Source organism: Rattus norvegicus, chromosome 4, assembly GCF_021556685.1.
Source record: "Rattus norvegicus strain SHRSP/BbbUtx chromosome 4, alternate assembly SHRSP_T2T, whole genome shotgun sequence".
In the NCBI taxonomy this organism is placed as follows: domain Eukaryota; kingdom Metazoa; phylum Chordata; class Mammalia; order Rodentia; family Muridae; genus Rattus; species Rattus norvegicus.
The window spans coordinates 61,512,501-61,535,331 of record NC_141537.1 but is presented as its reverse complement, the minus strand read 5'-3'; the positions used below and the strand labels follow the sequence as shown (position 1 = coordinate 61,535,331).

At 47.9% G+C, this 22,831-nt stretch overlaps 1 protein-coding gene and 1 long non-coding RNA gene across 4 annotated transcripts in view; one reads left to right on the top strand and one right to left on the bottom strand.

The window, feature by feature from the left end:
- LOC108350688 (uncharacterized) overlaps positions 1-9,873 on the bottom strand; it is an 82,157-nt gene extending 72,284 nt beyond the window's left edge. Inside the window, exon 1 of one of the 3 annotated variants that reach the window (XR_015686443.1) lies at positions 9,748-9,873. This is a non-coding gene — a long non-coding RNA (uncharacterized LOC108350688). The remainder of the gene's footprint in view (positions 1-9,747) is intronic. The other 2 variants (XR_015686442.1, XR_015686441.1) reach the window with 2 other exon arrangements.
- The window catches only part of Plxna4 (plexin A4), a 457,443-nt gene that overhangs the window by 434,561 nt on the left and 51 nt on the right, over positions 1-22,831 (top strand). The window contains 7 exon segments of the mRNA NM_001107852.3: positions 1,273-1,376; positions 1,967-2,066; positions 3,548-3,738; positions 4,813-4,982; positions 8,978-9,190; positions 14,165-14,315; positions 16,517-22,831. The exon segment at positions 16,517-22,831 is cut by the window's right edge and continues 51 nt beyond it. Of these exon segments, the coding sequence (NP_001101322.2) occupies positions 1,273-1,376; positions 1,967-2,066; positions 3,548-3,738; positions 4,813-4,982; positions 8,978-9,190; positions 14,165-14,315; positions 16,517-16,612 (1,025 nt within the window). The 3' untranslated portion in view covers positions 16,613-22,831.

The following is a 22,831-nucleotide window of genomic DNA, read 5'->3' as shown; positions in this document are numbered from 1 at the left end:
CTTTTTGTGACTCAAATGGAGCCAGAAGGGGAGGCACAGCCTGACCTTGGCAGGAGGGAAGCAAGGCAGGAATCTACACATGTATCTCTGGGGCCCATAGGACAGGCTAGGCAGGCAGTGTTATGCAAGGGATGCCTGTATCCATTTGCATGCACTCTGAGCAAACCCAGTGTGCTTTGCACAATTAGTAATGGCAACATCTGTGATCCAGGACTCACTGTATGGGCTACCTGAGAACCAGGCCAGCAGCTACTTGGATGGGACACATGTTACGTTTGACTTGAAAAGGCTGTTACCACTTGCAGGTGTGTGCTCATGGGGATGGTATCTATGTGTACGCGCACACATGTGTGAGCACATGTAGGAGAGCTGCCATGCACATATATTTCCATGTGTGTTTCAAGACTGTGATGTGTCCTTCTCTCTCCACATGTGATCTCTGCTAAATAAGACACAGGTTTCCAGCTGATGAGAAACCAGCTCTTAAACCCTGTCTCTTTCTAGAATGCATCAACAAGAGCCTGGGGTGTAGATACTGAAGTGGGGGACAGGGAAGTAGGAATTTTACACACACACACACACACACAGAGAGAGAGAGAGAGAGAGAGAGAGAGAGAGAGAGAGAGAGAGAGAGAGACCGAGACAGAGAGAGACAGAGAGAGACAGAGAGAGACAGAGACAGAGAGACAGAGACAGAGGTATATATGATGTTATTTAGTTTGGAGGTATAAGAATGGTCCATACAGTTTTTACTCAATCCTCTTGCAAGGGTGATCCACCACTCCCTGCAAAGCATACCAAGGAAAAAAGGTGAGGGGCTGCATGAGTGAACCTGCAAAATAGATTTCACCACCTCTGGGAATTTCCAATACAGACAGTGAGTGGAGCTGTCGTGTTAGTGCCACCTGCATTTGCCAGTACTTTGCTGAGCCCTTTGTGTCCTGTTGAGTTCTAGTTCATTCATCCCTTGTATACTACACAGTGCTTCGTGATGCTCTGAGCGCTCACAGGTGCAGGGAGAACAGGTGGTGTTATTAATGTCTCCTTTCTTTTGACATAATTTGTTGACTTGGGACCAGAACTTGTGGTCTGGCCCTCTCTGCCTTGACAACATCAAAATTCATCCTCTTGGGGCGACTTGTGCTTCATTAGTCTGTCTGTGAATGCATTCTGGAGATGGCACCATGTGGTTCTGATGTGAGACACACAGGAACAGGATGCTCCCAGGAGGGACCTTAGGGCCTTTCTGAATTGCCACCATTCTCTCTGCAGAGTGGCGACAAGGAAGTGGGGCGAGAATGATTCTGCAGGACGAAGATATCACCACCAAGATTGAGAATGATTGGAAGAGACTCAACACAGTAGCCCACTACCAGGTGAGCTGACCACAGAAGCCAGGAGCTGGTCCAGTAGATGGCAAAGTTCTTGGAAGCTACAAGTTTTAAGTTACAGCCACTCAGGGTTCGACACCAAGCCCCCATTTTATTTCTTCACCAGCAACCCATGATCCTTGGTGGCAAGTAGTGAACCATGAGCATGGAGACCAAAAGGAAGGGGATCGGGGAGCTCCAAGGGGAGCTGACATCACCCAGTCAGAGACTCTAGCCTCCTTGGAGATAAGATGCTGACGTGCCTGTTTCTTGTAGGGTGTGGGGAGATTCTTCAAGGACCCTGTTTAAAAGGCGTCCTGAGCATTTAAGGTTGGATGCTCTCCAAAAAGTCTAGGGAGGGAGAAAGTGAGGGAGCAGAAGTTGCACCATATAGAACCCACAAAATGTAATGCAGCTACAACTCAGGTCTTTGTCTTGGGTTATCAAAAGGGGAGGGAGTAGATCCCAAAGTCTAAGTTTTTAGCAAGGTGCTAATTGCCCCTCATTGCCTGGAAAAATCCTAATTTGTCCCTATTTCCTGGAATGGGTGGGAAGAATTTCTATGCCCAAGCTCTTAGACACCTTTACCCCTGTAGGTGCCGGATGGTTCCTTGGTGGCTTTAGTGTCCAAGCAAGTGACAGCCTATAATGCAGTGAATAACTCCACTGTCTCCAGGACCTCAGCGAGTAAATATGGTAAGATCTCATCAGGTGTAAGGGGTGGGAAGCAGAGGCATCCAGAGTGGGTGTGGTCAACAGACGGCATTGGCTAGAGGTAGAGGGTCAGGTCAGCTGACCATTGGGGAAAACAGTCATGTTGGCACAGGGCAACTGGTCCTAATTGCTAGCTCTGGGGCATAAGTATGAACTTTTTTCTGCATGCAAAAAGAAATGTAGGGCTTGGAATGGCTGCACTCATAAAAGGCTTGCCATGCAAGCATGAGGATTGAAATTCTATCTCCAGAACCCAGGTAAAAGTGCCAGAATTGGTGGTGTATGCTTGTAATCTTAGCTCTAGAGAAGTGGAAATAGGAGGGTACCTAAAGCTTATTGGCTAGCCAACTTAGCTTAATGGTTAGCTCCAGGCCAATGAGAGAACCATCTTAAAAAGCAAGAGGGATACACTTATGAAATGGCATCCAAGATGAACCTCTGATCTCCACATACATACACACGCACATATGCATGAATACACACACACACACACACACACACACACACACACACACACACACACATGAGAGAGAGAGAAAAAGAACCTAACCTTCATGAAGTCGTACAGTCTATAAGCCTTACTTTTTCCCATCATCTCACATCACATTTGAAATAATCTAGTGAATTAAATAATTATTATTTCCCTCTATTATTTATATTAGTAAGTTATAACTCAGAAGCACAGAGCTTGAACGATTGGTAAAGATCACACTGTCATTATGCAATGGCAGGAATGGCAAGGAGGGGAAAGGGCGCTGGTTATAATGTCAAAGCTCCAGAGAGTCCCTGTTCTGTCACCACGTGTGTGCTCAGGGTCACATGATCACCCTGAGCAATGGCATTCTTGTTGTAAAGCAGGAATTAGGGGAAAAGGACAGATACCACCAGTCATTTTGGATGATAAAGAGATGAACATCTTAAGCTACACACAGGCATGATAGGGACCTCATCCTTTGCCTGTCTGTTCCCATTTTACCATAACTCAAAATAGAGGAAGAGGTTCATAAAGTAAGTGAGAAGAATTGGCTGGGGCCAGCGTGGGATGGAGATGAGCAGCTGCCCTAGCCAAGACTCATTAAGAAACACAGGCTACCTGCTCTTACATGTGCAGTTAATTGGCCACATGCGCTACAGGACTTGAGAGCACGTACAAGGAAAAGTGTACAAGAAGCACAAGCTTATATTTCTACAAATTGAATAATTAAGGGTTGACTCAATGCCAAGTACAGGAGTCAGGGCGGCATGAGTGGGTAGAATTCGCTACAGTTAATTTCTGTAGGTGGCAGGAAAGGCAGAAGCATTTCGGGGCATGTGCCACTTGGAGGCAAAGTAGCAGCGCCAGCCAGTGGCATGAAGGAGCAAATAATAGTGGCTTTGGCTTGGGAGAGGAGTGTGCTGTGGACTGTTGGGTATAGGACTGCCACTCTCACTCTTACTGGGCTGCTGCACTCTTACATTGGCAGAAAACATGATCCGGTACACAGGCAGCCCTGACAGCCTCCGTTCCCGAACACCCATGATCACCCCTGACCTGGAAAGTGGGGTCAAGCTGTGGCATCTGGTGAAGAACCATGAACATGGAGACCAGAAAGAGGGGGATCGGGGGAGCAAGATGGTGTCTGAGATCTATCTGACACGACTGCTGGCCACAAAGGTATCTGACAGGAGAACAGGGTACAGGGAACGTGTGGTCACAGGAAGGGCCTTCATCTGCCATGAAAATACTGGGGTTGAGGGCTGAAGAGATGGCTCAGTTGGTAAAGAGCTTGCTATGAAAGCGTGAGAACCCAAGTTTGATAGTCTAAGTCCTCATTAGAAAGGGAATCTATGCACAGTGCCTTGCTTATGCTGGAGAGGCTGAGAAGGGAGACTGCCTGGAGTTTGCTGACCAGCCAGTTTAGCCAAATAGCAAGCAAAACTCCTGTCTCATAAACTGTGGGGAGAGATGGAGGAAAACACTCGAGGTTGCCCCCTGGCTTCCGCATGGGCACACACATGCACATGCACATGCATACATGCATCCCTACATACCAAACAGACACGTAATTGCTAGCACAGGTGCTAAGCATGCACCAGGCCCTTTTGTTGACCTCCCACATCAGGGACTGTCAGGAGCCCAGGGGTGCTGTGGGATCGAGCTGCAGGATCCTGTTCAACCTGTCACTCTGGGAATATCCAAGCAGACATCAATTAGCACACAATCTAAGGTTTCCTTCCCACCTTCCTCAGCACCCTGTCTCACCTGCAGACACTCTCCACGTCTCTCCCCATACCCCCACCATTCCTTAGGGAAGAACCACTTTTTCTCAGGGATGCCATGTCCCATCAGTAAGGTAGTAGCCAAACAGAACCAGCAGATTGTATTTGTCAGCTCTGACCAAGCATACTCATTAGCATTTTAGGAACGTGATACAATAGCGCTGGCAGAGATATGAAACCAAACCCTGTGACTGGCAGAGAAAGGTAGTTTTGGCCCTTGTCCTGTGTCTTCTGCCTATGGTCTGTGCACAGAGGAAAGGTAGAACTCCCAGGGAACTGTGAAAGGGGAGATCTGATGAGCAGTGTCCTCTCCTCCTCCCGCCCCACCCCCTCCCCAATGTCATGTTCAGCAGAGGTTCAGAGCACTGACCTCGCTTGACCTGTCCCTGAGGTAGCTTTCCAACCCACCCTCCCACCCCCAGATTAGATCTGCCTAGCCTGGGCTGCATCTGAATGTCCCCTTCCCCAGGGCACACTGCAGAAGTTTGTGGATGACCTGTTCGAGACCATCTTCAGCACAGCCCACCGTGGTTCCGCTCTGCCCCTAGCCATCAAGTACATGTTTGACTTCCTTGATGAGCAGGCTGATAAGCATGGCATCCATGACCCGCATGTCCGCCATACCTGGAAGAGCAACTGGTAAGTGAAGGGGGGAAGGGCACATCTACAGAGATCAGTGACCCGCCCACCCAGGCCTGCATCAGGGAGGCAGGCTTTCCAGCGGTGAACTGGCCACTGTCAACCTGCTACTCTACTGGACCCCAGGCTCTGTTCTACCCCACTGTCTCACTTCCCTCTCTAATCTGTCTTTGTACCTTTCTTCCCAGCCAGTTATTCAGTCAACAAACTATGCTAATTCGATGAGCAAAAGCTCATAAATACCACGACAGCCAGGCTCTGTGGCATCCAACTGCATCCTGGGGATGGGGCAATATGACTAATACTGAGGCTCTTAGATTAGTTAGGGTCCCTGCCCTCAGGAAGCCAGCAGGTAAAGATGTGGGATGGACGAGAGGCAGTTGTCTATAGACATGGACAAATGCTAGCATAGGAAATGCACGTGTTGAACAGGTCAGGAGGGTTTTGAGGCACAAGCAGATGGTCCCTGGCTGAATGAGGTACACCCCAACCCTATCCAATCAGCTTATCTTTTTCTTCCCCAAACTGCCCAGAGTCACATTGTGTTCCCTGAAGGACACAGGGTTTTCTAACTACTGACAGCACTCTGAGCATCTCTACCATGGGCCCCACTCTCCTTTGAATGTACAATATCCCCCCTGCCATATGTATGGAGCGAATATTTCATTTGAGGTTGAAGTCACAAGGCCAAGCATCAGTATTCAACACAGGATGCAGAAGCTTGAAGAAATGGGGCTCAGTAAATATTGATGAGGTGCGGGCAGCGATGACCCTGCTTGAGCTCCAGCAGCACTAGCTGATGCCCATCCTCTAGAACTGAATCTCGATTGCCCCCTTTCGAGGCCACTCTTCGCCAGCTGTTTCTTCTGAAACAGCATAGACCTAGTGCCCAGAGCTGTAACTACTAAGATTTGCCAAGCTCTAGGGTATAAGCAGGCACCCTGATGCCCATCTAGGGGCCCAGACCTGACAACTGAGAAAGCAGAAGTCATCTTGGGGTATCAGTGCTATTCTCCTGGACATTCTGTGGCCTTTCCCTCTTTGACTTGCAGAGGATCACTAGCCCCCAAAGAGGCTCAAGCCATACAGCAGATTCCTTACCAACTTTCTGAAGCAGGGACCCTAGAACTTGGGTTCCATTCTGTGTAGCCACTCTGGTGAGTTAGGTTTCATCTCTCTGAGTCCTGCCTGTGTGACTCTTGGGAGGCATCTGAGGGGCAGCACCCACCCCCAAATCTACATCACCCTGATGAGTCTTTACCTAGTCTCAGCCACCTTCAGATGGGGCAGATGCTCCACTGAGCCCTCGTGACTTTGTAAACCACCCCCCTATGTGGCAGCTTTCTTTCTGAGTCATCCCAAGGTTGCAGGTGCTGCCTACAGACATGGACCTGGAAATAGGGAGCCCAGGAAAAAAGCACACTTCATTTACTGTAGGAAGAATGACACCAGCTTCAAGTTCTTCCTTAGAAGGGTGTCTCCTGTCCCTGCCCTCATCCCCTGGTGCCAGGGACCCTATGCAGTTAGAAATAATCAACTCTGTCTGTGACTAGAGTTCATCATCCCCGATGCTGAGGGCATTGTCTCTTTATTCCTGATTCAAGGTATGACTCGCCTGCCCCTCCCACCCCTTCTCCCCCAGTTCTCTACAGGTTCTCTGTTAAATAACACTCCTTCCCATTTAGCCGGAGTGGCTGTAATCAGCCGGAGATGAGCATCACCGCTGATGTTAATGACATGCTAATATTTCATTAGGCAGGAGCTTCAATGGTACCTCTGCTTCCTGTGTGGTATACCTGCCTCACTGCTGGCTTAAGGGACAGGGAAAAACAGTTCCAGCCGCCACGTGGGTTCCCAACACCTCTCATCTGAGTGGGACAAAGGAAAAAGCAAGGGAGACTGGAACAGGAAAATAACCTAGAAGGGAAACCAAGCCCAGAGCTTCAAGTCCAGAAACCACGACTGCCTTTTAGGAAGGTTGGGAAGCCACTGTGAGACCCTGGACCCATGTGCTGCCACTCCGTTTATTTCCTGCCCTAGATTCCCCACGATGATGCAAATGACCGACACCAGATATTAGCAAACCTCAGTGTGCCTGCCCCAACCCTATGTGGCACTTATTGTAGAGACTTAATAAATGCTTGTTGATTGATTGGCATCTGCGGATGTCAGGTCTTCCCGCATTTATGGTGCCTGTTGTTTGTATTATACAGATTGGCTGCTGGCAGATAGAACAAGAGCAAAACTATTGTACCTGGTGCCTTGAAATAACGTAATTCAAAGATGTTAAGTTCTAAGAGGCGAGCCAAACACACGCCGGCATTGTAACTATCACCAGCCGTGAGCACAGCCACCAAAACAACAATAAAACATCAGGGAAAGAGGCAGGAGGCAGAGGTGGGAGCAGAGAGAAAGAAGAAAGCAGGGCCTCACTGTCCCCCTCCTTACTGGCAGCTCAGCAGGTTGGTGGGAGCTGCAGAGCTAGACAGACAGGAAGAACACAGCCCAAAACACTGTGCTCCGGATGCTCCTCCACCTGCAGGCCTTCTGTCTAGTGCAGTGACTACAGAATCAGGCCATAATATGATTTTTTCTTTGTCTCTACATGTGCATTCCCTACCTGTCGTCCATCTAAGGAATACACCTATGCAGTGTTTTAAGTAAGCATAGACCTGGGGATGTTTGAGCTCTAGGTTTGATCCCCCAAACCACATAAACTGTGTTGTGGTACACACATGAACTCCAGTACTTACAAAGCAAAGGCAGCGGATCCTCAGTCACGTAATAAATTTAAGGACAGCCTGGGCTACTTAAGATCCTGTCTCAAAATGGGAAATGAGGAACTGGGAGATGGCTCAGTTGGTAAAGGGCTTGCCATGCATGTATTGGACATGAGTTCAATCCCCAACACCTATAGAAGAAGCTGGTCATTGTAGTCGCTCTTGTAAGTTGGCACTGGAGAGACCAAGGCAAGAGGGACTCCAAAGATTTCTGGTCAGCCAGGTAAACCTGGTCAGTGAGCTCCAGGCAGGTGAGAGACCCTGTCTCAAAAGAACAATCTAAACAATTAGAGATGATGGCTCCGGAGTGATGAGAGTAGAGGGTGACCCTAGCCTCCACATGCACAAACACACAACTATATCCCTCCCTTCCTACACTAACTTACTCACAGAATAACAACAACAAAGAACAAACTCAACAAGTGTCCCCTCAGAAGAGGCTTTGCAAGGGCTGCTGTCTGTGTAGATTTGGTGCCTGGTTCAGTCCAATATTCTCTGCTCTCAGTGGGAAGCATGTGCATTTGGCTGCATGCACCGTCCCTGCAACCCTAGAATGCAGGATTCCTGAGGACAGAGGATGTGTCCCTGTCCTTGTATTTCCTGTTGTTAACTGAGCTCTTGGCAGGCAGTAGGTACTGACTGGAAGACAGGAGGGAAGGGATTGGATGCCATGGGGTAAAGAAGGGGTTAGTGCTACATGGCATCCTGGTGATAAAAGATCACTTGGTTATAACCATCCTCTATGCCGGTTCCTTCACAGGCAGGAAGTAGCCTATGGCACTAGACAGGAAACAAGGGTGTGTCTTTTGCCAAATCATGCAGTAAGCAGTCAGATGCAAAAATCTATGCTTACCAAAGAGACAGTCCCAGCAACAGGCAGATAGAAATGAAGACCTAAATTCTGCTTTGTGGTATGCACAGGGCTGATTCCTATTCCAAAAGGAAAGCACAGAGTCCCACATCACAACTGGGTATCCTCTCACGTTCCTCCAGTGGTACGTCTCTAGGTGAACCCCACCTCACCCCAATCCTGCTGATTTCCTGTATGCTGAATAGACCCACTCCCCTGCCTGTACCCTTTACTTCCCGCAGCAGTCACAGATGGTTTCCAGGCTCTGTGGGATGTGCCCATTGTTCCTTCTCAGAACAATGATGCCTCAAGCTGTACCCCACTACCCTGCCACTCCTGACGAGATGCTTCTTCCCTCCACACAGCCTGCCCCTACGGTTTTGGGTGAATATGATCAAGAACCCTCAGTTTGTGTTTGACATCCATAAGAACAGCATCACAGATGCCTGCCTCTCTGTGGTGGCCCAGACTTTCATGGACTCCTGCTCCACCTCGGAGCACCGACTGGGCAAGGATTCCCCCTCGAACAAGCTGCTCTACGCCAAGGACATTCCCAGCTACAAGAACTGGGTAGAGAGGTGAGTATGGCCTATGGAGTCTTGGGGGTGTCTGTCTGGAGCAGGCTATAACCCTGGAACAGGAAGCAGACTGATGCTTCCAGACTAGTCACTGCCACAGCTGTCCCTGCAGTGGGAACATCCACAACTCGCAGCCTCCACACTGAAGCAAGCACTGGGAATCTAGCAGAGGTTACCAAGTGACCCACCTCCCTATATGGAACAGCATGGATCTTAATGACTGTAGTATCCTTTAGGCCCAGAAGGAGATGTAGTCTCTGAATCCCACCCCCCATACATATTTCTACTACACGCATACACATGCAGAGCATATGTAACATATATATAGATCATATACACATGCATGGTCCATGCAGGCACAGGTATTGTGAACAGATGTATACTCTGAATATACATGAAACCACAATATGTACATACACATATCTACATGCCATCCGTGTCCGTTCACCTATATACCATACACACAGTACACATGCATGCATGCATAACATACATCTTCCCATTGCTCCTGCCACTATCCTTTTCCCAGCCCTCATCCCACTTCTGTCTCTACGCACCTTGTCATGGTAGTGGTGGTGACCCCTGAATGCTTTCATCCTTTACTCTCGCAGTCGGGTTTTTGCTTGTGGTTAAGTGTGAGAGGAGAGCCTCTTGCTTTCCTCAGAACTGTTGATTGCTGTACTGCCTTCCCTGAGAGAACCCAATTGTTCATTCTCCTGAAGCTGGCATGTGATTGGCTGTCCTTTCTATTGTACTATCCGTAGCAGTGGACTCTACTTTCCCTGGGTTGGCTTTTCTTTGTTGTTTTGTTGTTATTGTTTATTTAAAGACTATTGTTTCATATCCATTATGCCCAGTAATGGGCCTCATTATGACATTTTCTATAGGAATATCATGCTCTGCTTATATACACTCCATTACCCTCTGATCTCCCGGTTCCTCCGATTTTAACCCTGTCCCTAGTAGTATGACTCTCACTCATTTACTGTGTGCAGACTTTGTCTGTAGGAGCTGAGCAGAGAAGAGCCGCTGTTGGCTCACTCAGGGACCACAGCAGGGTGTGCCATGTACAAACAACATGCTATATCTATGGCATGCAGCGTAGCACAAAGAAGGTGACACATTGTAAGCATTTAAATACACCTTCTAAGGAACCCTCATGAACTCTGTGCCATCTCCCCACCAGTGGCGAAGATCTCTGGCTTTAGATATAAGTGAAAGCTGCCCTGGAAGCAGCTCTGAGGGGAGCCTGGGCATCTGGCATACACGCACTCCCTAAGCTGACATGGATGCATCTGTGTGCCACTCTGAGTGTATTGGGCACAAGGGAAACACTAGACCTGACCCGTTCTTGCAGCTCTCACATCTTAGTGTCTAGCAAGACCCACAAGCTGGAGTTGGAGGGATCAAGGAGTGAGGCTTTCATTCCTCCGAGTCTGGGGTACATCAGCCATCTATTCCCAGAGGCCTCTGAAAGCCACATTTAAAGGCATCACAGCATGAGGCTCAAAATGACATCCTGTCTGTATTTCCATCCACCTACCATAACACTCCGCTGAAGATTCCTTCCAGCTTCTTTCTACCCATCACACTCAGACTCACGAACGTGGAAGAATCCAGGACCTTTGCCTGAATAGCACTCCCTGAGCTCTGATGTGGGGCCCCAGAGGCTGGCCTCCCACTAGGTTGGGCAAAGCTCAGCAAGAAAAGTGACCTAAAGTCATGGGCAGAACTCAGCCCCTCCCTGCCAGAGCAATGGAAGTCAGCAGTCCAGGTTGCCAGGGCCAGCCAGTTCTGGTATGGGGGAGGAGGAGAGCTAGGTAACTTTCAGAGCCTCTCTGAAGAGGGGGCTCATTGTAGGCAGAAATTCTGTAAGTTCAAGAAGAGGGTCAAGGCTGACCTTTCTGTTCTCCGTGTGCAGTCAGCTGATGAGAACACTTGTTTGAAGTTCATTGTCAGGGCTTTATTGCATTCTTAGCAATCGATAAGGCATCTCTGCTAAAGTCCCAGCATGAAGGCCAGCTTGGCGGGAGTGGGAAGAAGGAATTGTATGCATGGCGGAGAAGACTCCATGCAGGGTCATGGTCAGCCTGGGGGGCGGGGGATGGACTGGCTAGCTGTAGGCTGGGCAGAGCCTTGGAGGGGATGGAAGCATTAGCTAAGCTCTGCAGAGAGAATGGGACCATTGAACAGCAGGCAGCCTAGGGCTGAGAACAGGGTACAAAGCCAGTAACTGAGTTGCCTCTAGCCACTTGCCTCCACCCATCCAGAACCTCCAAAGATAAATCGATGTAGTTGATCTGCCCAGGGGCTAACAGAGAACCTCAGACATGCCCTGGTCCAGACCAGTCTCCTCAGGGCAAAGAAGAGTATCAGAAATGAAGCCATACCATGGGGGAGCTAATAGCATATCAGGGAGAAGACTGGAAGGCACATCCTAGTCAACATGTCTTCGCCCATTAGCTTCAGATGAGAAAGTTCTAGTCCCTGTTCTTACTTACCCTCTCCATTCTTATTTTTCCAACCCTCTACAAACTTCTCTGTTATCTCGTTCACACACACACACACACACACACACACACACACACACACACACACTCCTTTTCTCACTTTTCCTAAGTATTCTCTTTGGAGAAATGCCTTACTTATGCACTCTGCAGGAGGCAAACAATTGCAAGGGACAGACATCAAGCATCTTCTGCTTCTGGCATGGAAAGGGTCAGTTCTGTGTGCAGACAATAATCTCTAGCCTAGGCTACTATGCCCCTCAGGGACCATGAAGGCAGCAGGGGAGCCTGTGTTGTCTGTAAGAAGCCTGACAGTTTCACAGGCAGGCAACAGGAGCAGCAGGAGCCTTCACTTCTGTTGACAGTTATGTCCTCTCTGTGGGAACCTGAGTTTTCCATCCCACACAGAGATTGGTTCTCTACGGATGACAGAGTGTGGACAAAAGCCTTGAACACAGCCATGTCCAATGAGCTCTTGGCCATAGTAGTGAAAGTGAGAGAAATCACTGCTCACGTTTCTCAGGAATAGGACCTTAAAGATAACTTCCTTGGCAAACCTATCTGGCTTGGTAGTCACAGGATCCACGAGGGCACAGCGACACAAATCTTGGCAATGCCAAGGTCAGGAACCTGCTAGTGAAACTTTTATGCTTCTGCTGTAAACTGGAAGGTTGGCATTTATTGGATCCAGATTTTATTAGTGGCAATGAACGGAGATACCTGCTGGACCTACAGTATCTAGAACATCACTAATTCACTCAAACCTCAGTATTGGAGCATGGAGACACGTGTTTGGGGTAGAGCCTGCCTTGTTAATAAAAATGCCTTCTAGGGTGAAGGAACAGAAATGAAGCAGGTCAAGAACACAAGGGCTATGGGGTTTCTGAGGACTGGAAGTCTGTAAGAAAGAGCCTTGTTAAGGACAGGACTCAGGAGTTTAGATGAGTCAAGGGCAGCACATCTTCCAAATGTTCTCAAGTGCTCCCTGAAAGGTCTCATCATCCAGCCTTTGACTCATTATCATCTAGGCAGCAAGCCAAAGACCAAGACCTCCTTGCCAACCACACAGCAAGATGGCACTCAACAGGCAGTGGGTACTGTGTCTGCTGCAGGAAACTGGTTTTTGAGGCCACAGGAGTTTCCTTCTGACTACCCCCTTCCCTGGCCAGTGACCAGATCTTTTCCTTCCCTGAAATGCAGTGGCAATCCCAGCAGACTGTGGCCCAAGGCAAGCAGCCATCTCTGCTCTTACATGCCTGGGAAGATTCTGGTCACAGATTAAGCTGTCATTCACTGTAGGCCTAGAGCCAGAGATCGGTGGAGCCCTAAAACACCATTTATGATGAGTCTGTCACCCAAGTACTGGCACTGTTGGGGACAGGGAGAATTTAGGGGAGTGGCAAGGGAATGGGGCAGGAATACCCTGTCAGAAGAGGGAGGGATATAAGCAAAAAAACACACAGAGCAGGAACAGTGACACTATATGGTTAACCTTGTGAAGGAAGCCTGAGCCCTTGGAGCTCTGAGAGTCAAGATTCAGAAAACCTTGAAGGAGTTTCCCTCCTTAAACCCCTTGCTGATACCTCACCTGGAATCTCTTCTCCCTTCCCAGATTCTGATGCTGATTCTCTTCCTTATGCTGATGGCTGCAGCCCTGCAGCCCAGTGACTTGGTGTAACATGGGCCAGCAACTACAGGACCTCTTGACTTGCCAGTGACTCCCCATCTTTTCAGCTACCTCTTCTTTATTTCCTGCCACCTACAACCAACCCTAAAGCACATTGTAGAGGATGAGAAAGTGGTCGTCTTAGGGGCACGGGGACCTCTTACTTCCTCATTAGGAAACTGTGCGTCTCTCCTCTGGCGGGGGACTTGGAGGTCTGATGCATAAAATGTCAAATAGCAGAAATTAAAAATGTAAATGCTGGCATCTAATTAACCAGTTGACAGCAGTGCACAGCTGCAAGTGACAGTGACTGATTGCCTTCTGCCAGCCTCTCTCTCCCAGCAGCCTCCGCCTCTCTTCTCTTAACCTCCAGAGAGCACAGGCCATCAGAGAAGAACAACTGTTCAGAAGAACCCTGCAACCCTGTTGGAGAAGGCACAAGGCATGCTGGAGCCCTGTGTCAGGAGCTGGGAACAAAGTAGATGCTCTGGACCAGAAACCCTCTGACTCCTGCTAACTCCTGGTTCTTCGCTGACCACCCTCCCATAGCCTTCTCTCTCTCTCTCTCTCTCTCTCTCTCTCTCTCTCTCTCTCTCTCTCTCTCTCTCTCTCTCTCTCTCTCGGCATCTTCTGTATCAGAGTTGCAGAGGGGTCACCCTAGTTGTGACATGGAAGTCCAGATGGGGCATTACCGTGATCACCGGGTGATCACAGCATAGGATACCATCACTTAGAGCTTCTGTGTCTCCTGTATACTCTCTGTATATAATTCCAGCTCTGTCTTTCTCCCACTCCTCACAGGTATTATTCAGACATTGGGAAGATGCCGGCGATAAGTGACCAGGACATGAACGCGTACCTGGCTGAGCAATCGCGGATGCACATGAATGAGTTCAACACAATGAGTGCGCTCTCGGAGATCTTCTCCTATGTGGGCAAATACAGTGAGGAGGTAAGCTTTGCCCTGCCCTGCCCTGCCAGCACCTATACTGACAGAGATGGGGGCCATATCTGAATGTTTCATGCATGGAAACAGCCCCATGTATCTGTCATGGAAATTCTACCATCTAGACCTAGGACAGAACTGTGGGACTTAAAGAAGGCACTGGGGGGTCATCCAGTCTATATATTCTGCAACAACTATTCTCAGATATACAAACCTTTTGCATTTTTCCTTTCCACCCCTTGCCCTAGGACTGAACCTAAGGCCTCCCACATGCAAGACAAGGGCTCTACCACATTTTCTTTTGAGATAGTTTCCACAAATTTGCAACATTGATCTTAATTCAAATCTGTACCCTGAGACCCAAGCCTGACCTTGAACTTACCTCATGCCTCAACCTTCTAAAGTATCTAGGAACACAGTATGCCCCACCAAACCCAGCTGGTTTTCTCTCCATTATTGCCTTTTAATTTTTAAAATTTCCTCTCTGATCTAATTCTCTTTGAACAAAGACTTCCTCACTCTTGTGGATGACATAGTGCGTTATGGCATCCGGTGGAGCAGAACAGGCCAGAGCAGAATAGAAACAGAGCAGAAGAGGATGGAGTCAAAGAGGAGAGAGTAGAATAGAAGGAGAGAGTGGAATAGGAGGGCAGAAAAAGAGTGGAAATGAATGGGGCTGAATGAAGAGAAGGAATAGAATGGGATGGTGTGTATGATTTATCATTGTGTTCCCTAGTTGGAAAACAGTACCTGGGTAGCCACCACTGTGGATTCTGCCTTCATTCTAGTCAATACAAAGGTGCTATGGGAGTTGCTTAGCTGTGCAGGTACAGACCAAGTAGTTCAGGATCCAGAGTCCCTGAATCATTGCTGCCTTCTTGGAGCAGAAGGTCGTACCAAGAGCTGGAGCCAGTGCCCAGGCTCTTTCTCCCCTTACAACTTTGTCATCCAAAAGTTCAAGAGCCCTGCTAAAGGACCCCAGAAGGTACAGAGCCCAATGTCCTTCAGGCCATGAACAACATATTCTATTCTGTTAACAGAAAGCAGCAGTGAGTCCCTTAGGGGAAGGACCCCTGTCACCAGTCTGCAGATGAGTTAGGGGCCAGGGAATAGTGCTCCTGTTTGCAGCAGGCAACTTAATAAGGTTGTTCTGTGAGACGGCACTGTAAGATTCCTGCTTCACTCACCCTTCCCCTATGAGAGCACTTGCCTACTTTTAGCATCATAGCAGTAAAGGACAATTCCTCACCAACTCAGTAAGCAGCTCTAGCATGATATCCCCACCTTAATTTAACTAGTCATGAAATCCAAAGCCCAAGGTGCTTCCAAGTCTCCCTAAACTCATCCAGCAGTTTCTGCTCTCCAACCTTACCCTTCAGACCAGAGAGCACCCCACCCTGCTTGTCTAGTACTTCCTGTGGGGCAGGCATTGTGTCTAGGGTGCTCATGTGTGTGACCTGGCCTTACTCACTGCACCCAAACAAATCAGATGTAGATTACAGAGAAGGAAGCATGATCCTTCAGAAAGATCATGCTTCACCCCAGATCACCAGACTGGCAACTGGCAGAACAATGATTCAATCTAGCATGTCCTGAGTCTCTGGGAAAGCCCAGAAACTTTCCCACAAACAGTGCAATCCCCCATCATTGCCTTCTATCAACCACCTGACCTCAGAAATGCTAAATAGCAATTCAACTTACAACCTTATTCCTTTAGGGCTATTTGGCTTTTAATAGACCAAGTTAAGCCAACTAGCTTTCTAAATGTGGATATTTGGGAGCTGTTGGGGAAGCACTTCTTTATTTTGGAAGGAAAGGTAGGATTTGTTGTAACAGAAAAGCATATTCTGTTCCCCTGAGCATCCCACTTGGGTATGGGACTCGCCAGATGCCATTGAGACGATAGGTGACAGGATTCTCTGCATAGGCATCTGCAACAAGGCTTCTCCTTCGGCCAGCCATCTCTCAGTGGAATGCACACATTATCCAAGTATGACAGTGTATGTGTTGGTGTCTGGTGACACAGGGTCTCACATGCTTCTCACTTCTCCATACCTGCATCACTCAGGTTGCTTGCTTACACAATAGTATCAGTAGTAACAAGACACACTAGTGCCCTGACAACATCCATACTGTCTATTTTGTACCCTAGAAATACAGGTGCATATGCCCAGACTAGTAATCTCCCATTTTTGATCCTTCCACAGATCCTTGGACCCCTGGACCATGATGACCAGTGTGGAAAGCAGAAACTGGCTTACAAACTAGAACAAGTCATAACCCTCATGAGCTTAGACAGCTGAGAACTGTCCTTCCAGGGCCATCCTGGAGGGAGGGACACACCAAGCCGTGCCTCAGTCTAGATTATCATCTTTACCAAGTGCAAGTTCCGACAGGCATCAGCAGCAATCCCCAAGCAGCGCCGTCTCTCCTTTCATTTCTCTGCCTCTTCTGTCTCTCCCTCCTTCCGGAGTCCCATCTCTTTCAGTTGCTCTGCCAGTGGAATTGGACCACATCGCTGACCCTCCATCAATTTAGGGATGGCCAGGCCATAGTGAGGGACCTGACCAGATCTCAGAGTCAGGCTCCCTCCCAGCTGCTCCTGGCCCCATGCATCAGTGGCAGGGCTCAGAAAGGATGAGGAGCTGAGGACAGAACATTCCTATGCTGCTACTTCACCGTCTGCTTTGGCAATCCCCACTGTGGTCCAAAACCTGGCTTCGGGAAGCAACTGTGAGCTCAGTATTATCTGAAGTAGGAGACATCACTCAGATCTCCCTTTCCAACACACTCAACAATAAGAGGCCAGGCAGTGGGCCTGGGTGCTTTGTAACTGTGAGATAAAGGCCTTGCCTCCTACTGATGTTGGATTGGGGACCAGTGGAAGTTTAAAGATGCTCTCTCAGCAGCTGCTGCCTATCTATTTGATGTCCAGCAGCCTTCTGTCCCCTTCTAATATCCTTGGAGGCCTTCCGAATGACCTTCCTCCCCTTCCTGTGGAAAGTCAGACAGGAAAAGGTAACAGTTACATTCCACCATGGAGATGCTCCTACATTATCTAATCTGGTTCCTAATAGCAGAAATGTAACATGGAGAGAGAGAGAAGAGGAAAAAGAATGCCATGTATGCCAGAAGCACCAATGAATTATTCTCTATTCACCCCAAGTTCAAATGCATCATGACCATAGTCAAGGATCTATTGCCAGAGCCTTGTGTGTTGTCTAGAGAAGGCATCTCCATGCTCCTTTGTCACCATCACCAATGCTCACCGTGAAATGCAGATGCATCCAGGAGAGTCTACCTCCAGCCGTCTCCGAGGCTCCATCCCTACTGTCTAAGAGAACTCCATAGATGGCCAGGCCAGAAGGCCTAGCCCTTGTCCCTCCTGCAGAATCCGGTGCCATTGCTATGCAGATGACTTTGTCACTGAAATGTCCAGACCTCTGTGGGAATTGTTTCATCAACATCTCAGCTGTCTCTTCAGTGGTTCTTCCTCTTACCCTTCCTGAAGTCACCTACCACTGAAGAAACATACTTACGCACACCAAGACAAAACAAGACGCCAGCAGCCTCAGCCAACAGCTTGTGCCTGGAAGGGACTAGAGAGCTAAGTGAGGGACCTGGCTGGATATGGAGAACAGTACATACCACTAAACAGTGGCCTTGGCATTTGCGTCTCCATTGTGTCTTTCCATCTTTGGATATGCCATTTTGCTTTAGCAAATGTGTGTTCGGAAATGTACCAAGTGGCTATGCCAAGAGGTGGTCTTTTGGTGGGTCCTGGGAACATACAGTCTTGAAAACATCATAGATACTTAGTGAACCAGTCTCCACCATAAGCAAGAATCTCTTTAGGCAGCTCTGGCTTCTTGTTGTCCAACACTCATGGAGGCAAGAGAGGCACTGGAGAAGGTGTTAATAGCATCCCACAGTCTCGCCTTCCTTCATTCGCCATGCATCACATACCATTACTTTCCGTCACTAAGCTTCATATGGAGCAAAGTCCATGTGTCTGTCATCCTGCCCCTGTAAGGACACCGAGTCCCTCTGCATGTGAGAGAACAGGGTTGGGGGAGGCACCCAGGAACCCGCAGGAAATATGCAAGGATTTCTTATCCATGTACGAGGATGCTGAGGCAGTCCCCTTCTCTGTCCCCTGGTTCATCTGTCCAGTCTTCAGTGTCAGTGTACTTCACTGAGTGGTAGTGTATGTGGTAAGAACATTCTTCTAATCACAGGAAATCAAAATGCTACCTACCAAGGCTGACCTGTGGCGACTCAGAGCAGAAGGCCCCACGTGGCATTGCTGTAGACAAACAGCAAAGACACACCGATGTAGCAAACAGGAAAAGGAGGCTGGGGAGAGATGCATTGGAGTCTGGGAAGGGTAATGAGAAACAATAACAAGAAAACCAAAGGTTTTGGCAAATCAACTGCCGGGTGGAGACATGCAGAATTTCTGTCACCACATATCGTTTTCTTCCATGAAGCCACAGGACCTGGCAGGCTTTAGGGTGCATGTGGGGGTTCGGCTGGAAGAGTACCTCAGCTGCAAAGGTCTTTTTACACATATGAAGGGTTAGGGAGAAGAGAGACAGGAACCTATTTAATGCAGACTTGTGGACAGAAGGAAGGTGTGTGTGTGTGTGTGGTGTGTGTGTGTGTGTGTGTGTGTGTGTGTGTGTGTGTTTAGATGCATGAGCGAGAGATATTTGAGTTTTAAGTTTTGCACAGTTAGAAAAATATGAACAAGCAGCAAAAGAGTTCGTGACCTTGCTGACTTTTTTTTTTTACTGGATGATTTTATTGTTATTATTTTGTCGGTACAGAATTTTTTTTTTTTGTCATTTTTGTTACAAGCAAAACTTCAAACACCTCAGAGAAACACACATATCAGGAAGAAAGAGGCCAGGACAGTCACATTTCCTGGGTATCCTCATTTCTCTTGGGAGGAAGGGGCTTTAGTTATTTTACTTTACTTGGTAATGTAGGCAGTCCCAGTGGCTTGCTTGAGGAACTCAGAAGTTGAGGTCCATCTTGCCTGTAAAAAACTCTCCTTTTTGCTGCTTGTTTGTTTGTTTGTTTGTTTGTTTGTTTGTTTGTTTGTTTACTTTCCATTTCTTCCATTTGAATTTTTGGTGCAAGTGTGATACATTTAAAAGCAAGTATAGGCAATGTTATCCAAAATCTGTCAAATCCTCCCATATATTCCTACCCAACTCCTCCTTGGGGTTCTCTAGTTCCTCTTAGCAGCCAAAGACCCTGGTGGTCTGTGAACTTCCAGAGAACTAACTCAGAGAAGCTTGGCCATGCAGTGCAGTGGTGCCTTGCCCTCTTTCCAGAGTTCATTTGCAGGGTGTTGCAGATCTGTTAAAGGAGAAACTTTCATTTATCTGCTAGAGTTTGTTCCAAAGGTATGTGTGGAGGGGGCAGAGGGGAAGTAGTCTCTCTCACCTCCCACTCACCTCTATATCCTCCTGTTCATAACACCACTGGTCAAAATGGTACTGATCACACATCCAAAATATCAGGCCAAGTGAGGATTTGAATCTTGAAGGGAGATTAGCAAGGAATTTGATAGGGTCCTGCATGCAAAAGAATTTGTGGAAGAAACCAAGGAAGGTATCTGCGGGTTGGTTATGTCTCTGTGGCATATGTCTCTTTAGGTGTGGGCATGGTCCGGTCATGTCTTCCTCCTTCTGTGAAAGGAGACGCCCTAATGTTTCTTAGTGCCATGAAGTCAAGTTAGCCTTTGAGTCAGTTACTTCCTCAGGAAAATACTTTCTTGCCTTCTTCTTTCAGTATAATTTTAAACTTGGGGACAGAGAATAAATAGAAGATTCCCCAGACCAAGGTACTTTGCAACCCTGTGCAACATGCATGGCCAGACCCAACCCCTGGAGTCTCCATGCTGGAAGCCCATAGCCCTGGAGTAAGCTTGTGGTACCCGAATGGCAGCACATTTGGAAAGAGAAATACTTTTAATGAATCTTGCAGCTCAAGGTAGAGCATCCAGGACAATTGCAAGAAAGCATGAGCTGCTAACAGACAAAGCCTTTCTATGCTCCCAGGTTCAACTCCTGTTCCCACTGGGTTAATATTGATATAGTGCCCAGCTTGTCCACCTCCTTATGACTCTGAGGTGTTTATTTACCACCCCACACTCCCACCCCCAGTTGCATGTCTGTCTACTGACTATACCCCACCCTGGCAGCTAGCTTCCTCCCTGTTCTTCCTTGAACCTCCTGTACAAGGAGCCTCCCTGAGGCCAAGTACTGATTCTGATACAGGAATTGCTCAGTACCTTAGTCTATTAGTAGTAAGTGCTGTCCCAACCCAGCTTTGGCTGCTTTGTTGAGTGAAAGGGTCACCCTCCTCCAGCCAACACCCTGTGGGTCCTCCCCTAGGGAAACCACAAGCAATGGCATCCCCAGTGATCTCCAAGATGTGAGACTCTGACACACTTTCCAGGACCATGGGTGATGCTGCCGTGGTCTATCTTGGCCTAAGCACCTCTCATTTTGATAGAAATAAGACAGCCTCCATCCTGCTATCTCTCCTAGGACTCGCTGCCATTGACTTCACTAGACAGCAAGTAAATGCTTCATCTTGAGAAAGGCCAATACTCCTGTCATCAGGAACAAATTTTCCTGATGTCATAGAATCAACTCGAGCTTCATGCTGACAAGTGAGCAGCTGAGGGATCATTGCAGGTGGAGGTAAAGGGGCAGCTCCTGAGAAAGAGGCTGGAGCCTTGCGAGCTTCCCCTGAGGTTCTGATGAGGGCCACACCCCTCTCCCATTTAGAAAGCAATCACTGAAGGAAACATTTCAAATCTTAGGAGAGACATTTTGTTGTTGTTGTTTTGCTACAGATCATTGCTCTTCAATAATATTGCTTTTTATTAGAGGGAGCATCCAAGTTTAAAAAAAAAAAAACTATGTCTTTCGGTTGTAAAGACAGAATGCCTTTGTGAGCACCTGGATGGAATCCCTTGAGTAGACTGATAGCTATCAGAAGCTGAGCAGAGCAAGCAGTTCCCAAGGAGTGAAGAGAAGGTCATGTTCTACCTCCTGGCAAAGATCCCCGGTGAGGGCTCTAAGTAGTTGGTTGGGGAAACTCACATCCCTCCTCCCTCCTCCCTTCTCCTTGGGCTCCTATCTAGTCCTCCCTCTCTGAGCTGCCCCTGGAACTGCTGAGTCCTTCAAATTTTTTCTCAGCCTCCTTCAAACTGCACCTAAGCTCATTTTGGGGGACCCAAGCTCCCTGTCCCCAATAAGACAAATACAAGTGGCCACTCAATTAGCCAGTTTCTTCCTCTTCTGCCCATTTATTTTGTCTATATATTTAAAGTTAAGACTCAAGCACATGTTGGAAGGGCTCCCTTATGAGATTGGAGTTCAAAACAGAGGGTACAGTTAAGCAGCACCTCAAAAACACTTTGAAGCAGAGACCTCTCCAGCAAACAGAATCAAGGAACACTCCTGTGCAGAAATCAGTTCAGTTCTATCCAAGCAAGAGAGGAAGATGGCATATGTCCTCTCATTTCTGTGCAGAGATCAGTTCTATCTAAACAAGGGGAAGATGTCTCCCTTGTCCCTTCCCTGGCATTCTTGTCAGCTTGTTGGCTTATTAAACCTTCCATTCTTTAAAAACAAAAGCTAGTTTACCTCAAAGAATTTTGCTTCCATTTAGAAACCAGTAACAGGGCTGGAGAATAGATGACACTCCTCATATCTCTCCCTACCTGGGCCTGGTGTCTTTGGGACACGTGGTCTTAGCTTAGTCCTGAGTAGGGTGCTCTAAGCGGGAACCAGGTCCCCAGACCTGCGATGGGAAGGAAGGATTGTATGCAGCCTTTCTCCCTGCTTAGCATGTAGGGAACAGCCTCTGTCTCTTCCATCAGGGTCTTGTCAAGTTACCATAGCAACCAGCAACTCCAGGTACCACAAAAGACAATGCCTCCAAGAGCTGAGGTGTGAGAGAGAGAGCACAGGGTTCTGGCCTGGTCAGAGGACCCAGAATTAAGCCCCAGATGCTAAGAGAGTAAAGGAAGGAGGGATGGAACTGGATACATGAGTGGGTTAAGTAGCTGCAGCGGCCTTGCGAGTCTGAGAAAGGCCACTGGCAGAGCTAGAACAGATCCCTTCTGTTTTCCTCACCACTTACCCTTCTCCAGCCTGCCCCACCTCTATTCCAAAACTCTCCCCTTGAATTCCGACCCTTTGAAAGAAGAAAGCAAAATATACCTTTAGACAACAGTGTTACCCTGAGCCGCAAGGACAGGTGGATGGGAATCTCTGAAAGAAAAAAAAAAAGGAGGGTCTTCTGGTTTTGATTTTTAAAAAGAGTATCCTAGTAAGAATAAAAACAAAAAGATTTAAAAAAAGTTTTTAAAAGAAAACCTATGCTATTTAAATTGGAGCCCAGTTGTAACTTGGTAAAGGTAAGCCTCGGTACCTTTGTTATAATTAATTGTATACCTGTGTATGTAAATATAAGGCATTCCTATTTTGCAGTTC